Source organism: Trachemys scripta, chromosome 7, assembly GCF_013100865.1.
Source record: "Trachemys scripta elegans isolate TJP31775 chromosome 7, CAS_Tse_1.0, whole genome shotgun sequence".
NCBI lineage: Eukaryota > Metazoa > Chordata > Testudines > Emydidae > Trachemys > Trachemys scripta.
Genome location: NC_048304.1, coordinates 92,324,693 through 92,345,317, shown reverse-complemented (window position 1 = coordinate 92,345,317; position 20,625 = coordinate 92,324,693). Strand labels below are relative to the sequence as shown.

Below are 20,625 nucleotides of genomic sequence, written 5' to 3'. Positions count from 1 at the left end.
CTCCAGGCTCTGCCCCATCTGGTGTCCCTTGACTCAAGCCTTTGCCCCAGGAGGAAGGTCTGTAGGTGGGTAGAGGCCTTCATTGGAGTCAGGGATCTGTGGTGGACTGTCAATATCTGCTGTTCCCTGTGGCAGCATCTCTAAGCTTCCTGACACTGTCTAAGGGACAGGGGCGGCTCTATGTTTTTTGCTGCCCCAAGCATGGCAGGCAGGCAGCTTTCGGCGGTGCGCCTGCGGGAGGTCCACCAGTGCCGCACCATCGGTGTCCCCACCGCCTAATTGCCGTGGGACAGCAGACCTCCCACAGGAATGCCGCCGAAAGCCACCTGGCTGCCGCCTACACAGCAACGGGCAGGCCTCCCCCTGCGGCTTGCCGCCCAGGAGCGTAGCTAGGGGGGAGCAGCCGCTCCCCCACTGAGCATATTCACCAAAGGTGGAGCCTTGCCGCCGCTCCGGGGCTGGAGGGAACGCCCACGGGGAAAGCCCAGCACAGCCCAGCTCCCCGCCCTGAGACCCCATCCAGCTCACCTCTGCCTCCTCCCCTGAGCGCCATGTTCTGCTTCTCCCCTGCTCTGGCTCCCTATGCTTGTCCTGCAAAACTGATTGGCGGCAAGCCTGGAGGGGGGAGGAGGGGGAACACGGCGTGCTGGGGAAGAGGCGGGGCAAGGGTGGGGATTTGGGGAGGAGACCAATAGGGGCAGGGAGGGGGCAGAGTTGGGCAGGGCAGAGATTTGGGAAGGGGTCCAATAGGGGCAGGGAGGGGGCGGAGTCGGGGCAGGGCAGGGTTGTTATTCGGCAGCAGACCCTTGACTCGCTCCAGGTCTTTGGTGGCACGTTGGTGGCAGGCCCTGCAGAGCCATCAAAGACCCGGTAGGGAACCGCCCAGTGAGTACAAGCCCCCTGCCCCCCCTCAGAACCCGCAATCCATCAACCCCTCCCCCCCTTGTCCCCTAACCACTCCCTCCCGAGACCCCCAGGACTGCACCCTCTACCCAACCCCCCCCTTCCCCATCCCCTGACCGCCCGCCCTAGAACCTCCGCCCCCTCCAACCGCTCCCTGTCCCTTATCCAACCCCTCCTCCCAGCCCGGCCCGGCCCAGCCCCGCCCCCTTACCATGCTGCTCAGGGCAGTGTGTATGGCTGCTGCACGGCCCACTGGAGCTTGCAGCCCCATCCCCTTACCATGCTGTTCAAAGTGGCAGGAGCTGCAGAGCTGCCCAGGAGTGGACCAGAGCACTGGCGGCGCGGCACGCTGAGGCTCTGCGAGAGGGGGGAAGGCAGGGGAGCCTCCCCAGCTGGGAGCTCAGGTGGGCCGGATGTGGCCCCCAGGCCGGCGTAACACACAAAAACCTCCCTCTCCCAATTGTCCACCCCTTTAACAACCGGTTCTAAACCAGCTTCTAAATTTAACAACTGGTTTAGGCGAACCGGCTCCAGCTCACCACTGGATACTGCCTGTGGAAGGCCAGGGTTATAGAACACCATTGTTGAAAAATCTGTTGCACAGAAAATACCTGATGACAAGGACCTTGACCTCAGCAGCACTGTACATGTTTTACCAGCTTTGTTGTTTGAAGCTCACTTTATTGTTGTATCGTATTATTCAGATACATGTACAGCTTTTGTTTTAATTCACTGTGAACTGTCTTGACAAAACAAAATAACTTGAAAATGGCAAGAGCAATAAATATCAAACCATTAAATCTAAAATGTATAAATATAAAACATCAGTAATTGCTGAAAAACATCATTGGAAAATCCGGCAGCCATTTTTCTACTTGGGGCATCTGTTTGGTAGGCCATTTATCTTCCATCAGCATCACCTCAGATCCAGCACAATTATTTTTGTTTCTGTCCCAACTACATGTTTACAGGTCTGTAAAAGAAATCAACCCATTATTCACTGACAGCAGCCAATGAAGGTAATATATCATTTGAATGTCAGGCAAAATTGCATGAGCACCAGGTCCAATTCCAAACCAAATCATAAAAGAGCTATTTCATATCCTGTATGTTCTTTCTGCTTTCTTCTCGGTGACAGCTACAAAAAAGTTACTTCAGTGTTCCCAGTACTTTCTAAGGTGCTGAGTAACAGCTCTGGATACCAACACTCTCCATTTAGCAATAGAACAGTAAGCCATTGGCAGTGGCACTGCACGTTCTCTCATACTACTCTGCCAATGTTCCTCACCCCTGACCAGCTCTACCGCCATGGCAAAACGGGTAGCTCTGACGTTATTTGTATTCACATGGTGATGCCTTTGCTGAAACTGCTAATAAGGGTCAACCAGTGTTGTCAGTATGGTTTTGGAGGCTTGCTGTATCCACAGACCTAAAACCCACAAATCGTTTCATATAGGCCACAAGCACCCATTAGATGGCAGCCACTTTTGTTCACTACCAAACTGGGCTGGACTCCAATGAGATATGTGGTTTGGGGCTTCCTCTTAAGTTTTGAGCCTGTTTTATTTAGGCACAAGTTTTATTGGCTCCCAGGTTTGCCTGTTAACATGTACAGGGTTAACTTTGCAAGCATGGACTGAAAGTTTAACAGAAAAGTGACTATAGCTGCAAAACTCGCCATGTGTTCTTTAAAGAGAACAGTGCTGAAGGGTTAGATTTTTGCCACTGGCTATCACTCTTGTGCTCTCAGTTCTGTATCTGACTAGGCTGCCTAGCTTGGCTGGATATGCAGGGAAAAGGGGGAGCTGGGTGCTCACTATTCCTCATCTGGGACAGGTGGGCAGAGCCTAAACTATACTCCCGCCCCAGTAATGCACCAGCCAGCCAAACTGAGCTAGTTTCAGATATGTCAGAATTTTCAGCTGATATAAGGTCAGCTGCCATTTGCTACTCCGATGGGGGAAGCAGAGACAGACCTGTGCCTTTTGGGGGGTATTTGAGGCAAAATGCCTCTGGAGTTTCCTCTTACCCCCTACAGTTCACTCAAGATTGTGCTTAAAGATATAATCTAGCCCTAAATGATTGAATATGTTTGGAAACAGCCAAACACTGTTGGCCATAAACTGGCTTCAAAACATAACCATTATGTTCTGGTTCAAGAGAGTGTGACACTGGCAGACTAGGTGCCAGCTCATGCCATGGCCCCATAGGTCTCAGTGAACACTGACAAATGCATAGCAGTAAAGCAGTCTTGCTCACCTGTGTGTTAGTATGGTTAAAATATGTGTAGATTAAAAAAAAAAAAATGTGTTTAGGCTCTATGAAATGCGCGTAAGTAGCTGCCTGCATTCATCTCACACACACTATCTGTAGTCCATGTTTAAGGTAATATTTAAATGTTTGCTTTGTAACTATAGCAGCAATTGCAATGGAACTGCAAACCCCCATAGGCAGAAGAGAAGCATTAACAAGTGTGAAATACTAGTTCATCACAAGAGGTGTCATCTTCTGTCCCGCAAAAGGCAGCCCATAGCCACCAGCTGAACCATTGTGCAACATCGGTGGAGAAGAGCTTGTGGATTACTCCCCTCTACACACATGAAGAGGAGGCATGCGTGAGCACAGCCCATCAGATTGAATTCTGGGGAAAGGGAATAAAATCCCTGTCAAGAAGAAGTTATCTTGATTCTGCTTGAACTATGAAGGGCAAAGATTTTTAATGTAAGCAAGAGTGGCCCAGTTCTTGGCCTGGATTAGCCCTAAACTACATAGCTTACAGCAGCTTTTCTTCCCCTTCTGGAACCTAAGATTAACTCATTTATGTGCATATGTTTACCTGCGTTAACCTTGTAAAAAACATTTCTTTTTCCTAGTTAATAAATATTTGGTTAATTTATTATAGGATTGGCTACACGCATCGTCTTTGGTATAGGATCATTAGTGCAGTTGACTTGGGATAACCTGAATGTTGTTATTTTTGGTGTAAGGGACCATCTCTCACAAAGGAAAGCTTACCTGAGTGGCAGGACAGATTGGAGTACCCAAAGGGACTGTCTGTGACTCCATGTTAAGGTCTGAACATTCACACTTGATCCTTGGATGGTGAAATCTAAGTATAGAACTCTCAACCAATTTCTGATGTGTGCCCTGCTTCTTAACAGTTTGTCCTGAGGTTGGTACTCATGCTCCTGAACCACTCAAGGCAGCTTGACAGGAGGATTTTGTAATGTTATACATCAGCTTTAATACTTGTGAGTCAAAGGAGAAGGCTAAACCAGCAGAGGCACCCACAATGGAAGACAGAGACTTGAAACATAGGACAGACTTGTAACACTGGAAGACAATTTATGAGATGACAGGGTGAGCTACGTTGGTCTCTGTGGGAAACGTAATATCTCCGTGCTTTGTGATAGCAGTTGTGTTCTTGGTGCCTTGTACAGAGAAGGAAGTGAGCTACGTAGCCTGGGATTGCCTTTTCAAAACATGGTTGTAATGTTCAGGAGCAAGAGCCAGTGTAACAAGAGCCAAAACAACCTGGGGTGGGATTTTCAAACGTGTTCAGCATTCGCCTAACTCTAGTCTCATGGGAATTAATGGGAAAACGACCATTAACGTCAACAGGGGCAGAGTTAGACTCACGGTCAACTTTTGAAAATCCCACCCCAAAGGAAACTAGAGCTGGGTTCCAGCATTTGTATTTCACTTCCACTCCCCAAGGGAGAGGCTGTACCTCTATGTGCAGTAAGTCTGTGCTCTTATTTATCAATTCTGGCTAACACTCCAGTAGCCCTGTTTCCATATTTGGGAACTCTGCCAAGAGAAGGAATATTCCCTTTGTTTCAAACAACGGAATGACATTTCTGATAATCATTAATGACTATTTAACTGTTCAGTCACAGATTCTCATTATAAACCCTTTAGCCATGTAAAGAGCACATTAGAATCTTTGACCACCCAACGAACTGGAAAACTACTTTGTGGTTACTGGAATGGCTTCTGAGAGGCTGGTGGAAAGGGTGAAAGGAAGCAGAGGATCAATAGAGAAAATTATCCTTCATGATGGCTGTTAGCTCTGCAGGCTTACTGGACATCACAGCTGGGGAAGTCAGTTGTGATTCTTTGTTAGGAAAAGAATCTCTTAAGTGATCATGGAAAACTTCTGTGGGAATTCTCTGGCCCTTTTCCTCTTGGCATGGGACTACTGACCAGCTGTTAAGAAGGACAACAGGAGTATATTTTCCATGCTTAGGGAGCACTCATACATGCTAATGTGGGAAAGCTTCTTTTCTGGCTGATATTATATTTCTCAAGTTAGGCAGAGAGCTGTTCGTAACATTTACTAGTTACTGCCTCTCAAGTAGTGATAAGAAGTGCAATCTTTGTTTTACACAGAAATACTCTCAATAACCAAATTAATTTCTTTAGGTTGGTCTCTCTGCTGTAGTTACAGATAAATTAGTTTAGTGGGGAACTGAGAGTCATAGAATGAAAGACTTTATTTAAAATAGAATAGTTGGTTAAAGCAAACAGGAATTACGACGAAACTATACACTGCAGTTATATTCACATTCCAAGCTGAAAGAGTTCATCTAGGGGCGATCAGTCCCTGGATAAGAAGAATGGGTATATAATCCTTCCATTAACTGTACCATGATGGTAAATGAGTGCGCTAGTTTAAAAGTTAGTGTGATACCCTTTTTTATAATCAATTAATTAGTATTAAACCTGCCTTTTACCATATCTATATTTCTACTAATTAATTAAAATACCTTCTATTCTCTATGGGCTATTTAATACTAAACAGTATTAACATCTGCATAAATGCCATTCCAATAACTATCACTGTAGATAATATGCTTCCAAAACATTCACATTACATCCAAAACTCTTGTTAAAATCAGTTAGAACCAAAGATATCAAAGAAACAGGAATTAATTCTGGGAAGGGCTATGGCCTATATTATACAGGAAGTCACACTAGATGATTACAATGATCACATCTTTGACTTTTTTTTTTGGAATATGTTAAGAATATTTTTTAAGTAATATACCTACATTAAATAGTCTAGGTTCCTTAGTATGTGGGTGAAACCCCTTCTTTTTACAAGCAGAAACTTCAAGCATGCCAGCATTAGTAAGTCTGAAGATCCCAGTGCTGGAAAGCAAAGAACAAAACTGACTTAAGGTTTGTAGCATTAAAAGAACTTGGTTCAAATAAGCATTAGTCCATCAAACACAAGTTACTGGGTTCAATACAGAGTAAGTGGGTGACATTTAATGGTCTCTGATGTACAGGAAATCAGATAAGATAATAAAATGGTCCTTTCTGGCATTAAAAGCTATGAGTCTATGAAGCAGAAAATATCCTGCCAGATACAGCTGATCTATAGTCTGCTTTGAGTCTTTATTACTAGTAAAAAAGAAATTCTACAGAAGAACAACGAGCCACCTGACTACAAATCAATTCACTTTGATTAATTTTCCTAAAACTGAATAAAAAATGGAACATCAGAAATACAAGTGGAGGGGCTGGTCCTATATAAACTCTTACTCAAGGATTAGTCCCTACTTACATGAGTAGTCCCACTGAAGTCAGCAACTACTCAGGTGAGGAAAGGCTACTCCTTTGAGTACTGAGTTAGAAAGATTGTTACAGAAGGCTTTGGACCCATCATTTCACATTTGATGTACAAACTTTGGTGAAGACTATTACTTTTGTAAGTCTGACGAGAATAATGAAAGACGAATTCTTATCCCCTGCCCAAAGCCCATGAAGATCGGCCCTTCTACATGTACTGGAGGGGCAGGGAAAGGGGGAGAAACAGAATCCTGTCTACCCTTCACTACCCAGGTCATGGCACAACCATGTTACAGGTTGTTACTGCCACTTCTAGACCGCAGGAGCCATCATAGCCAGCAATGCTTTTTGTATGGGGCAATTTTGCACAGGGTTCCAGAGAGCTGTATCTTTGCCACATGTAGGGGGTATATGGAGACAGAATGTGTATGCTGGCTGTATTCCTTTAGCTGTGATGAGTTAAGATAACATGCAGCTCCTGGGTAAAACTGCATTGCTAGTGATTACATACATGTGCTTTTTTATCATGGTCACACTTTAAGATTCTATTTCTAAATTGTTTGTAAAGGGTTAATAACAGATTAATCAATGTTATAGACATGAGTAAGACATGCAATAGATGTTACAAGCATAGCAGTAGAAGGTATTATAGATGTTTATAAGCCATTATTACAAGCAATCTATTGACCTGCTCCATATGTCCATTTTTAAAAGCATGTAGGCATTGTTCCACTCAGCATTTCCTAAGGGTTAGATTCACAAGAGGGACATAGGTACCTAAGTTGAACATTTAGGTGCCACTGGCATTCACAAAACCTCCACTGACCTGAAGGCACCTTCATTTCTGCTGGTAGGCATGTGCCAAGCCTCCTAAATCCTGAAGCCACCCCACAGCTCACAAGCTGCTCATGCCTGAGCCCTGGCTGGTGGGATTCTCAAACTAGGTGTTTCCCTGCCTATCTCACTTGCAGGACCCGATTCGGTAGGTGTGCTACAATATACTCAACCTGCACAAAAGACAGCCAGGAATTTTCAGGGCTGGCTGGCGTACATGGCCCCAGAATACCTCATAGCCCAGAGGTTAGGTTACTCCCCTGGGATGTGGGAGACCCAGGTTGCAATCCCCACTCTGTCTGATTTGGAGCAGGAACTTGAACTCAGCTCTCCCACCTCAGAAGTGAGTGCCCTAAACTTCACATTATTCTGACGCAGATATCACTCAATGGCTCCTGTTGGAGCTGTTACACTTTGTATAAATAATTACATATTTATTGGAGCAGGGACTTGAAATTGACTGACCAAGATCACAGGTGTGTGCCCCAATCATTGGGATATATAGTCTCAGTCTCTTGCACTCATGCTGCCTCTAAAGGGGACCTGGAATACCAAATAACTTGGTTAGGACATGCACCTGGAACAGGGGAGACCTACTCGACATCAGGCAGAGCAGGGATTAGAAAACAAGTCTCCCACATTCCAAGTGAACGCCCTAGCCCCTGGGGATGAACTATCATCAGCGGGGGTAGGAATGTTCATTACTCTTGTTTTTGCTAGAAAAGGCTGACCATTCTTGGGCATCTAACTCCAGGAGAGGGGTCAAGCCTGTGAAGCTGGAGCACAGAGAGGAGCCTCTGGCACCCAAGGGTACATATACTCTGCAGTTAGCCACCTGCGGCTGGCCTGTGCTAGCTGACTCAGGCTCCTGGAGCTTGGGCTAAGGGGCTGTTTAATTGTGGTGTAGAAGTTCGGGCTCGGGCTACAGCCCAGGCGCTAGGAACCTGTAAGGTAGGAGAGTCCCAGAGCCTGGGCTGCAGCCTGAGCACAAACATCTACACTGTACTTAAACAGCCTCTTAGCCCAAGCCCTGCTGGCACAGGCCAGCTGCAGGTGGATCTGGGCCCTGAGCCCTGCCCCTTCTTTTGTATTTCACTCCTGGGTGTCTTAGGTGGCTCCCAGCTCAGTTTGCTGGCTTCTGAGAATCCCTTCCTTAATGCCTAATTCGCCCCCTGGGGAGCCTGGATATCCAACTTGGGTGTGTGATTTCCACTAGGGGGCCAGGCACCATGGAATTACATGTTGCAACACTCAGCATTGCAATGCCTAAGCCCCTTGTGAATCCAGACCTTAGGCCTTGTAACGCTGAGAGGAGCAATGCTAACATACCTTTACAAATTTGGCCTGTAACAAATGTACTTTAAACCGCTTTTAGTCATGTATTTGTACTTTATAAACTATTGGTAAAACAGAACCTTAATGTAAAGTGTAACTTATCTCTAACCTCCCATCACTTCAGTGTTTTTAATTAACAAGCTAAAAAACCTACACCATCCACCTTCTTCACTAAGGAGAGTGCAGTTTGGATTCTGTGAGACACCTGACAAGGAGATCCATGAGGTCTAGAACTACCACAGTCCTATGCGGTTACTCCTATCAAGTGGAGTGGAGCATCACCATTTACAGAATTTTAAAATGAAATAAGAGACAAAGTGAAGTCAAATAACATTGCACACACAGGCTCACTGGAATGCAAGCCTAGATCAATTTAGAACACAAGGGAAAAAAAACCACACATATATACTACAACCTTTTATCTCCTTCACCTTAGTTGACATTCAGATGCTGTTTTGCAGGTGATCTAGTTTTGAGATAGCTAAACATTACTTAGAAAAAACAGAACTCACTCATTATGTTTTGGTGAACAAACAATTGCAATAGCCTCTGGCAACATTAGCTGATAAGAACAATGAGTATGAAGATCAACACTGGATAAGAATGCAGTTTGTGTTGGATGCGTCTACAAAAAGAAAGGGAAAGCTCTGCATAGTGAAAGTATTTCTTAGTCAAGTCAAGGTCAAAAATCCATTCAAGAAGAAACAGGATTTTGTAACAAGAGAAAGTGTTAGCATTTCCCCCAGATTCAGTTTTTATTATTTGCTACTAAACCTTAACTTTTCCATGGCACAACACACCTCTGAGGATAATTTTCATGAATGACTCAGCAATGCAAAGCTAAATGCTAGTGTCAGGAGTAAATCCCTAATACCATGTGTATGAAGGCTTACCAAACAATTTTAAACTCTTCTGATTATCAGATTAATGTTCTTATGAAAGGAAACAAATCTAGATTGAAAAGGCATGTGTGAATATAACAAGATGGCAGACAGAGAGCAAAGGACTTAAATTAATTGTCTAAAATTCCTATAAGTGGGATCATACACCAACCATATCAAGTAGAAAGTAAAAATTAGAACATAATTGAATGTAACTGTCATTAGAAGGTAAAAAGTGAATCAACACCTACAAGAAAACGGAAGCCTGAAGCAGGTTGAAATTTTACATGGTGTTCACATTACATCACTGTCTTTGGTTCCAATGCAAACATGGATTTAATATGAAATTGACAGAGCTGGTAGCTCCAGTAAACCATTTTCCTGTCCCATGAAAATTTTCAAGTTTAAAAAAAAAAAAAAAATCCTGACCCAAATCAGGACCAAAAATTGAAATCTCAAAAATGTTTGAGAACTGAAAGTCACCAAAATTATTCAGTTCAGTTCAATTGAAATGTTTTGTTTTGATATTTCAAATGTTTTGTTTCCATTTAAGAATTTTACACTATAAATTAAAAATTTTAAACAAAAAGTTACTCCAAAAGGAAAAATTGAACTTTTATTAGAAAAAGTCAAAGTGGGATGTTTCAAAAACTTCTAAAAACTTTGATTTAATTTTTTTTCAAAATTGGAAATTCATCAGAACCGACCATTCCGCAAAAAGTTTCAGTTTTGACAAATCAGCATTTTCCGATAACAAAATAGTATAGTCAAAAAATTCCAGAGTGGCTATCAAATTGGTGATTTATACATCTGGAGTGCGCTTCTGATCTCAGATGCACTGGCTTTCAGAGGAGCTATTCCTGATTTACAGTGGTATAGGTGAGATCAGAATCAGGCCCCTGAACTCCAACGAGGTCAGGCATTACTTCACCATTTATGATCTTAGTCATTAATGCACTAAGTCTTGGAAGTTCACTTTTGAGTTGATTTACTCATTTCCACAGATATTTATGTTTAATGTTTCATTTTAAAATTTCATGGACTACAAGATTAGCCAAATTTGCAATAGAAAAAAAAATCTAACAAAACAGAGCCTCAAGTTTCTTTTGCATGCAGGTTTCTTTTTGTCACATTTGCTATCTTAAAAAAAAAATCTTCTTCACTATTGATTTTTTAAAAAAATTATGTAACATACTCAGTCAAGTACTCTACTTTTTAATATTTATTTCACAACTCGTCCTTCTCACCATGCCTGGAATAAACTCCCAATGCTCAAAACTGCTTGTTCCAAACTCTGCAGTTTGAAAACCTGCAAGTAATGGTTTTAGAAACAGGGTGTATCTAACACAAATAGGCCAAATTCTGCACTGAATTCTATCTTGTATACATTAGGATTTTAAATGGCTGTCCGTCACCGCAGCAGCTGAATGAATTCCATATAAAATCAATAGCAAAGTCCTAGTGGACTTTATGAAGTCTCGGTCTCTTTTCCTTTTTGAGGATACATGTCAGACATGTAAATGGTATTGAATGAGGTGTATGTAAGACAGAATTTTGGGCCAAATTCTGCCACCAGACAGACAGCTCCTATTGTCTTAAATAGAAGCTGCACAGGCAAAACTGGGCCCACTGTATCAATGAAACACTTTACAGGTTCCTAGAAATAATGAACAGCTTGTATCAGTGGATGACATTTATGTCAAATCAGGTCACCAGCACGAATACTGAGAGAGAAAATTAGTTTAAATCATGCAAATTATTTCTTTAAACTGGGGTTTCCAGTGCTGGTTCTGTATATCCTATCTAGCCAATACAGAGAAGTCAACATCCACAAGGCATACGTACATGGATCCACCCCAAAGTGAGGAGATTGTGTTGATCCTGAATGCTGAATAATTCTTCCACATTCTCCATGTCGCAGTAATCCGGTCCTGCAGACTGCTTTGGCACTATTACATGGGTAATAGTAAATTCGTTATGTGTCTGTAAAACACATGGTAGGAAGATGACTTGAATTAATGGTCTTCTAATGAACAAATGCTGAACATGAATCGGAGGAGAAAAGGGTCAGATCCTCAGCTGCTATAAGTTGCAGTAGCTCCACTGAGTTTAATTAAACTATGCCAGTTTACACCAGCTAAGAACTTGGCCAGTATTTCATCACAGCAATAGACAGAGAAGCAATAAACATATTTGAAATGGGTATACACAGAAAAATGTTAAAAGGAGAGATGATGTCTGTTAAGAATGAAAGCAAGAGAGTTAAAAATACAATTACTTTCTTTGAAGCTTGGAAACACAACATGCTTCCCTGTTTTTATTATTCTTGGTTTTTGTGTGTGTCTAATGCACGTTGAACTTCTTTGTACTTGCCTGTCTGTGCATCAGCATCAGTGGTGCTATCCCCTCTGCTCTGAGAACAATCTGATAATTAAGTTCTGCTGCAAAGTTAGCTAATTGACCACTAAACATTATCTAAGATATCGGAAATAACAAACAGCAGTGATTTTTGTTTTATGTGCTGACAGTGGTGGATTTTTTTTAGAATTTGATAACACCCACCAATAGCTTCTAACATTTTTAATATCCAGTTTTCCTGTAACTAAACCTCATTTTGTTTGATGAATACCAAGGAATGTTCTTGAAAAATCCTACAGTGGAGGTTAATTGTACAGCTTAACAACAGTACATGACCACAATAACTATGGAGAGTTAAGATCAAATAGGTCTGTAATAATGCAAACAGCAGACCACAATTCAATAAAATAATCTTGTGGATCCGTAAGATTATTGTATAAAGATAATTACATTACACACGGAGGGCTTGTCTCTACTACTGCTTAAGTCAATGCATGTTATGTCACTCAGGGGTGTGAAAAAAGCCACCCACCTGAGCGACACTCTCCTACCAACACAGATTCCACCTCTCGTTGAGGGGGAATAATTATGCCGATGGGAGAGCGCTCTCCCGTCGACATAGCGTATCTTCACCAGACGTGCTACAGCAGTGCAGTTGCATCGATGCAGCTGTGCCAATGTGGCACGGTAGTGTAGACTAGCCCTTACACTTCAGATCTGCTTTTGCTTTGATATCAGTTAATTACAGGAAAATACAGTACTATCAAAAGTGCCTTCCCCATACAAATGTGAAGGTTCAACTGTACCAGTTTTCCACAGAGAATTCCACATGTCTCTATTCCTCTTATTGTATTTGCCTCCGCTAGCAGCAGAAATTTGTGACAAAGATCTGTGGGTAAAACTACACCTCGGAGTGCTTCAGTCACTTGATCTAATAAACAAGGAGAAAGGGTATTTATAATTTAGTCTTCAGTGCAAAATTTTCTAAGGTAACAGGTTTACACAGTTAAAGATCAACTGAACTGACTTACATAGGGAGTGCCATACTTGCCACAAAGAAGTTTTGGTTCAGAATAATATAGAACTTTACAGAGCATAACCTTTCTTCTATTAGATGTACATCAAAGAATACAAAATGTTAACTGGCTTGCATTCACTAAGGGTAGGTCTACACTACCCGGTAGTTCGGCGGCAAGCAAATCGAACTTCTGGGTTCGACTTATCGCGTCTTGTCTGGACGAGATAAGTCGAACCCGGAAGTGTTCGCCATCAACTGCGGTACTCCAGCTCGGCAAGAGGAGTACCGCGGAGTCAACGGGGGAGCCTGCCTGCCGCGTCTGGACCGAGGTAAGTTCGAACTAAGGTACTTCGAACTTCAGCGCGTACCTTAGTTCGAATTGGGGGGTTAGTGTAGACCTGCCCTAAGGCAGTGAACTAGCACTATTTCCTGGTCCAAATTCGGAAGAACTCTAAAAATGCAATCACAGTGGACCTGGTCCTGCTCCCACGGAGTTAATGGCAAAATTCCCATTTAATTCAATGGAAGCAATTGGGCCTGATGTCTGCAGGCCTAGCTATTGGAACTTGTAGGTGTGAAATGGGTAATCTCAGATGTACATATCCATTTTAGGTGAGAAAACAAAGGGTAATGCACAGACACACAAATATTCCAGGAACATTTGGTCCTCCATGTCAGAGAAAGCTACAATGAAATAAACACATGCAGGTCGATATCATATAGTATGTTAGGAGAGGAAGAGGAGCATTACAGCCCAACTGAACACTTACTCTGAACAGTGCTTAAAGTGGCTGCTGGCTTTAAGGCCTGGTTTACTGGAGGAGACTGTCCAGCAGAAACAGAGGCATCACTCTTACTGGCTTTCCCAGAAAATGTGGTAGATACTGAGTTATTCTGATGCATAGAAATGCAAGACAACACACTTCCATCAGTCTGTTCAGACATAACCATATTCTCTTTAATTTTCTGATCTCGGGCTAGTTCTTGCTTCTTAAGCTGATCTTCAAAGAACTGAAACTGCTCTGTTTCAAGCTGCTGTTGTCGCATCTGCGCAATTCTCTTCTTTTCTGCTTCTATCAACCTCTGCTGCTCCAGTTTCTTTAAGAATTCAGCTTTACATTTGTTCTGCAGCGTATGTAAATAAAGTGGTCAGATCTTTTAGACAAAGTTAAAAGCGTCACAAAATAGTGAGGGGAAAGCTAACAAACTGATTAACTAGTTATTATCAGACAATAACGACACTGTTTGGAATACATTAGCCACACTGCCCAGTACAATTGTGCCCACAGAAGTGCTCTAAAATAATAAACATGATGTACTTAGGGATAGAGGTAAAAGCATAATGTATCAGGGGTGTGCAGAATGGGAGATCTCCCATTCTGCACACCCCTGATACATTATGCTTTTACCTCAAATAGTATTTGCCATTGACCCACTTATATTCTAGCAGAAATAATTACAGTCTAAAAAAAGTCATTTTTGAATAGGGGGGTTAGGGGAGGAGGCACAAACAAGCCTTTATCATCAAGGACACATTTATCTTCAGGTGGATTTCACAGCACAGTTCTCTCTCTGGCACCTTCTCCTGCCCTTTTCCTTTCTTCACCTCAATTTCCCTTGGACTGCTTCCATGAAACCTAGGGTATGTCTACACTTAAACCACTGCACAGACAGTCACTACAATGAAAGAGGGGTTCTCCCATCGCTGTAGTTAATCCACCTCCCCGAGAGGCAGTTGCTACGTTGAAGGAAGAATTCTTCCATTGACTAGTACTGTCTACACCAGGTGATAGGTCGTCATAGCTACGTCTCTCGGGGGGGTGTGGAGCTATGCCAATGGAAGTTTTCAATGGAGATCAACCCTTAACCTTGCATTGTATGGATTTTTCCACACTACTTATTGTTCTGTCTCGGTCAGTAGGTCGTCACTGTACTCGCATCTCCCTCCAGCTGCCCAACACCAACTGCTATTCCACAAACTGCAGGGAACCTTCAGGTTCCAACATTCCTTCCCCACTTCTGTTAAAGAGATAGCAACACAAACTTTCAGAAGCAAGTAAAAATATATATACTTAAATCAATAACCAAGAAACAAAACAAAATAAAACCCCACAAACAAATCATAAATGGAAACTTGGATTCTTGTTCCAAATTCCAGGAGACACATTGTGGGAGAAAGAACAGTGTTCCTTACTTCCTCTACCTCTTTCCATTACAAGCTTTTGAACTACAAATCCTACTCTCAGTGACTTTATTACACAAAGTGGGAATATGACTATGCAGCCCTTAATAGTTACTTAAATACACTCACGAGTCAACCAGAACCTAGCCTAACTTTGTACCTTTTATAATGCCTTAATGGATGTCAGCGTTCAAGGGAATACTAGTTGTGTTGTGGTCTAATTTTGCTTTTTCTTCAGGGAAAAGGGAACGATTCAAATACTCATTAGTACAGTATCTGACTTTATCAAATAAAATAGTATTAACCAAACTGTACCAAACTGCAATAGAGACTTTTTCTACAATAGATAAAGACAGCCAGACATTAAGCATTTCTATTAAGTAAATACTAAAATATTTACATATTTATTTCTAAATAACCACACGTATACATCACTTATTTTCAAATAAACTGCTTTATTAGAAGTTCAAATGATGCAGTTTCTAATAGTGCCTAAACAATTGTAAAATTTTGAGGTTTTGCTCATACAACTGCTTTATTTGAATTTTGATTATGTAATATTTATAACTAACTGATTAAATAAACATTCATATGAATAATGCTTTAAAAATTAAACGTGAATTCAGATAAGACTTACTTTGTCTTGCATATATTCTTGGTATTCCGCATTATATTTCTTTAAAAGATCCTTCTTCAATTCATCTGTCCTTGGAAATGCAACCTCTTTCAGTTTCTTTTGGGATGGGGGAGGGGGAGGGAAGGGAAGGAGAAATAAAAAAAAAGTTAAACTGATTTCCTGCCTTCGAAACAAAAACAAACAAAACAACCAAACAAAAACAATTAGCTGGGAAGGAAAACCAGCTGGAATGCAGATTAAAAATGTCAATCATTTCAAAACAAAGTTAAAAATACTAATTACAGGCATGTCAAATATATAGGGCCATATCCGTACCTGTTATCAATTGGCACAGTCCATTGAAGCTATGCCAGTTTACACCAACTGAGATCTGGCCAACAGATTTCTTATAGAAAAGGAAAATCACTTTTCCAACCAGTCTGAGGCACAAATGACATGTGACAAATGGCATTACTGGCTCAGGTGAAATTTATTTCTAGGTTTCAGATCAGCTTTGGCCCAGATCCTGCAACGAGCTGTCTGGGATGAGCCTAGATGGGACTCCACTCAGATGTAGGGTTCTGCTTGTGGAGAGTTCACCACAGGAATGGGGTCTTTGATATTACATGTTTCAAGACCTTAATTTAAAGTACTTAAGCATGCACTTAATCCCATTGATTAACAGAATTTAAGCACATGCTTGGTCACCCTCTCTTGAATGCTTTCCTGACAAAATAAGAATTGGAAGAAAATTATGTGGCCCAAGCCTCAAAAGGAACCTTATTAAATGTATTAAACTTACAATGACAGCCCTCAACCACATGGCTCTTTATATATACTTGCTTAGCTTTACTCACATAAGTACTTCTATTGAGTTCAATAGCTTGGGCCCATAGTTATTGGGGTGTTTAAATAATTCAAACAAACTGGAAAATTTAACATCAGTGTAGCATTTTGCCAGATGAATCTGAGTATATACAAATCAGTGCACTGCCCCCTTCTGGAATGACTTGGAATGCACTGTGGAATGGAAGCATGAGGCACAAGGTTCTTCTAGAAGAGACAGTTTTCCATATTTCAGTGAATATCAATGGATAATTTCAGGTGTTTTAAACTGAGGAGGGAACTAATTAAAAAGTTCATCCATTAATTAAAGCAATGATGAAACCAATATAGTACTGGAGAAATTGAGAAAAAAATTAAAAGGAAATGGAGTACATATTTTAGTGTTAAAGAAAGCAGAAAATACTTTGGCTTATCAGCACATGTTAAGCAGATAATATACAGTGCACTAATAATTCCAAATGTCCCTCCGGCATTCAGAGGTCAAACTAGCTTCTACTGAAGTCAAGGGTCATTCACTTAAATGGAAGCAAGATGAGATCCTAAATGCTTTTAAATTAAGGTATTTAAATTATATGTATCCTTTAGAAACAGATTAAACTAAGTGTCGAACAATCCATATACTATTGGCTCTGTTCAGTGATACCAATTAATTCACATTTTAGGAGTTGCAATTAGAATCCCAGCAATGATCAAGTGACTAAACTGAAATGAAACTTTGTTGCTAATGGAGCTAATTATAAGAACTTAGTCTTGGTAGGCTGAGTTGGTTCCGAATGTATCTGTTAGTTCTGGGGAAGAACAATTCAGTTACTGACAGAGCAATTTGAGAAATGCCAGGAAAAAGCAAACCTACCTTCATGATATCCTGTTTTTCTGGTACTGCACATTGCTGATAGTCTCGGTGACTGGGCAGCTTTTCTACAAATAAGCTAGAAAATGAAACACACACATTTTCCCCCTTATTAGCCAAAGGAAGATCCACAACAGCTTTTATGCTGGGAGGAAAACAAGTTTTGCATATCACAGATGTTGAACACTGCATTCCAATTTGATTTATAGCAGTTTTCTATGCTTTCACAGGTTTAAACCATGTCACTGAAATTTCAGCACAAATCTTAACCCTCACTATATTATTTTCTGTAGCTGCATGCACTTTTCCTTGTTCTTTGGTAGCAATGGGTAATAACAGGACTAACTAACACGTGGCACCAGAAATCACCATGCTGGGCACTAGCTAGCCTTTGTAACCAGATCTTATCAGAATCACCCTTGTCCTTCCATCCCCCTTTCACTCTGAACACACTTGTTAGGTCTTGTCTTATTTAAGATCTTCAGGCCAGTGAATTTCCTTTATTCTATGTTTGTTCGTGGATTGGAGCCTCCACGAGCTACTGCAATGCAAATAATAATAATGATAACATGGCAAAGGTGTAGGAGAGAAGGCTGCCAACAGAGGAAGCCTCTGTAGAGGCTTGCATTACTGCAGCCCACTTTTAACCAGACCATCCTGTGCTATAAGGTGAAACAAATTATTATATAGCACAGGCAGAATCAATCACTATTGTGCACGTAGGATGCACACTGGATACCCTCTGTTTACAGCCATCCATAGCTTTCTGAAAAGTTCACCTTCCAGACTAGAAATTTCCTGGCCCGCTCTGTTCCCAAAAGTTGCATGTGTTTTGTTTAAAAACAAACAACAACAAACAAAAGCAATAATGTCTGAACAAACAAACAAACAGGATACCAAGGTGAGGGAAATTCCCCCCCATTATTATATATTTAACTTTTTTTAAAGCTCTACCGCCTAACTGGCTGCTTAGAAAGTGTAAATCTGGTGTGGACTTAGCTCTCAATTAGGAAGTAACTGAATGTTCTAGTGAAATCTGCTTTTGATTTGATGGAGTTATGACCTTTGGGGGGGGGGGGGGGAGGAAATCACATGCTAAGCATGCACAGGACAATTTGCAATGGCTTATTCATTCAGGGACAGACTCTGTCTAGTCTTTGTGTGGAAGAATAGTAGAATGAGGGAGTAAAAAGCCACTCTTTTTGTGGTCTATTTGATGCAAAATTACCAAACCAATCTATCCATCAGAATCATTAAGGTTTAAAAAAAAAAAAACCTACAGATTATTCCTTACGTTATAAATTTATTATAAAGAACAAAAGCATTCTCCAGGTTTCCTTCCTCCAGATATACAGATGCCATGCGCTCCATCTCTACTCCGGATCTAAAGTAACGACGTGGCGTAATATCCTCATTGATTGTGATGTTACATGCAAGCTTGCTTAAGGCACGTACTCGCTCCTCTGGGTTCACTGAAACATCTGTGTGGTCAGGCATAGCTGCTAACTTTTTCTGAAAAACAAGCAACACATCACAGGTTACATTTCACCTTGGATGGCTGACCCCATTCACACATGACCTTGTTCAAGACACTGAGGGAAATTTAAATTTAAATCAATAAATTAATAAAATAAAATCAATCAATCACCACAAATGTTAGTAACAATGAAAAAACTTTATCATGCTTCTTAAATAGCATTAAAAACAATGAAAACATTATATTAAAAGCACAAAAGTTGTGAAACAAGATACAGGTAAAATTAAATTAACTGGAGTGAAACAAATAAAAGAAAATAAGCCTGATTTGGCAGCTTCCTAGATTTCCCAAGATATGAATTCCCATAAAGTGTCCCATTTTTATAGACATTTAAAGTATTCTACCTAGGCCTGATCTACACTTGGAACTTACACAGACACAGCTACATCTCCTAAGGGTATGAAAAATCCACAAATTGGAGAGACATAGCTATGCCATCACCCCTCCTCCCCGTGCAGACAGTGCTAGGTCAATGGAATAATTCTTCTGATAACCTAGCTACCACCTCTTGGGGACGTGGAGTACCTCCAGCAAGGGGAGAAGCCCTCCTGTTGGCATAGGTTGTGTCTACACTGGAAATGCTACAGCAGAGCTGTGGCTATAGAATTTCAAGTGTAGGCAAGCCTTTACCACTGGATGTAATGTTTACTATTGGATGCAGCCTAACTGATGACAGCAGTTAGAATTTGCAGGATCACACCAGAAAAGTTCATTTCAGTGTTAACTTTACAGATTAAAGCATTCATTTACAGCTGAATAAACTAAAGCTATTTAACTGGACAGGAAGAGAAGCCAGCAAGAAAAGCCATGAACTCATGTTCTAAAAGGTTTAATACATTTTCTCTTTCATACCATTACTTAAATAATTTTGATTAGATTCCTGAATGAAACTGCTGCTGAGAAACTGCTTCATCTTATTATATTTTAAAGGCTTCAGTCTTTCAATTCAGAATGTGTATACAAACACATACCCAGAGGAAGTGCACAGTAACTAAAAAAGGGAGAAACCCAACAAACCAAATGTATTCAATATAATATTTTAAAAAAATATTTAAATTCCAGCGTGCTACACTCCATGCGAAGGGGCAGCTGGGCAGAGAATAAGGGTGGTAGCCGGAAAGGTGGTTAGAACCTTGGAAAAACCCATGAGCTGGTGGTCAGCACAACTAAACTAGTGTGGGTGGTGTCAGATAGTTTGCTGCTTTTTTGAAACTCTGGATGCCAAAGCATTAAATAACAAAATGTAATACATACCAATGAACTAACAGTGAATGGCTGTTCCATGTTGCCCACGGTCTGCAAACCAAGAAGATTACTATTTCTTTTCAATCTCTCCATCTGGTCACAAAGAACAAAATGGGAGGCGGGGGTCACAGGGGAGGAGGGCAGAAAAAAAATCAATGCAATATTCAGTGTTAGCAGTAAGTTACCCCCTTCGCCCCCCCCCCCACCCCCACCCCGGCCCACAAGTCATGGTTTATTGGGCAAAGAGGAACTTCAGTACAAATATTCTGATTGTCACCATGTGCTAACATGAAATATGATAATGAAGTCATTTTAACTGGAAATATCTTCAAACATCTATCTATGTTCTCATGCCATGCCAAGAACCATAACAGTTTAAAATTGAACACAACACAAACAAGTCAAATTGTGCATTTTAATAAACATGTTACTACAGGTGGCCT

At 41.3% G+C, this 20,625-nt stretch overlaps 1 protein-coding gene across 3 annotated transcripts in view; it reads right to left on the bottom strand.

Moving 5' to 3' along the window:
* Window positions 1–1,556: 1,556 nt before the first annotated feature.
* The window catches only part of STAMBPL1 (STAM binding protein like 1), a 36,653-nt gene continuing 17,584 nt past the window's right edge, over window positions 1,557–20,625 (bottom strand). The window contains exons 2-11 of one of the 3 annotated variants that reach the window (XM_034777146.1): window positions 20,192–20,275; window positions 18,695–18,912; window positions 17,404–17,479; window positions 15,726–15,821; window positions 13,677–14,031; window positions 12,695–12,819; window positions 11,376–11,513; window positions 9,162–9,274; window positions 5,958–6,057; window positions 1,558–1,876 (exon numbers count right to left, since the gene is read on the bottom strand). In XM_034777146.1, coding sequence (XP_034633037.1) covers window positions 1,820–1,876; window positions 5,958–6,057; window positions 9,162–9,274; window positions 11,376–11,513; window positions 12,695–12,819; window positions 13,677–14,031; window positions 15,726–15,821; window positions 17,404–17,479; window positions 18,695–18,912; window positions 20,192–20,275 — 1,362 coding nt within the window. In that variant the 3' untranslated portion in view covers window positions 1,558–1,819. Of the gene's footprint in view, window positions 1,877–5,957; window positions 6,058–9,161; window positions 9,275–11,375; window positions 11,514–12,694; window positions 12,820–13,676; window positions 14,032–15,725; window positions 15,822–17,403; window positions 17,480–18,694; window positions 18,913–20,191; window positions 20,276–20,625 lie in introns of all 3 variants that reach the window. The other 2 variants (XR_004646603.1, XM_034777147.1) reach the window with 2 other exon arrangements.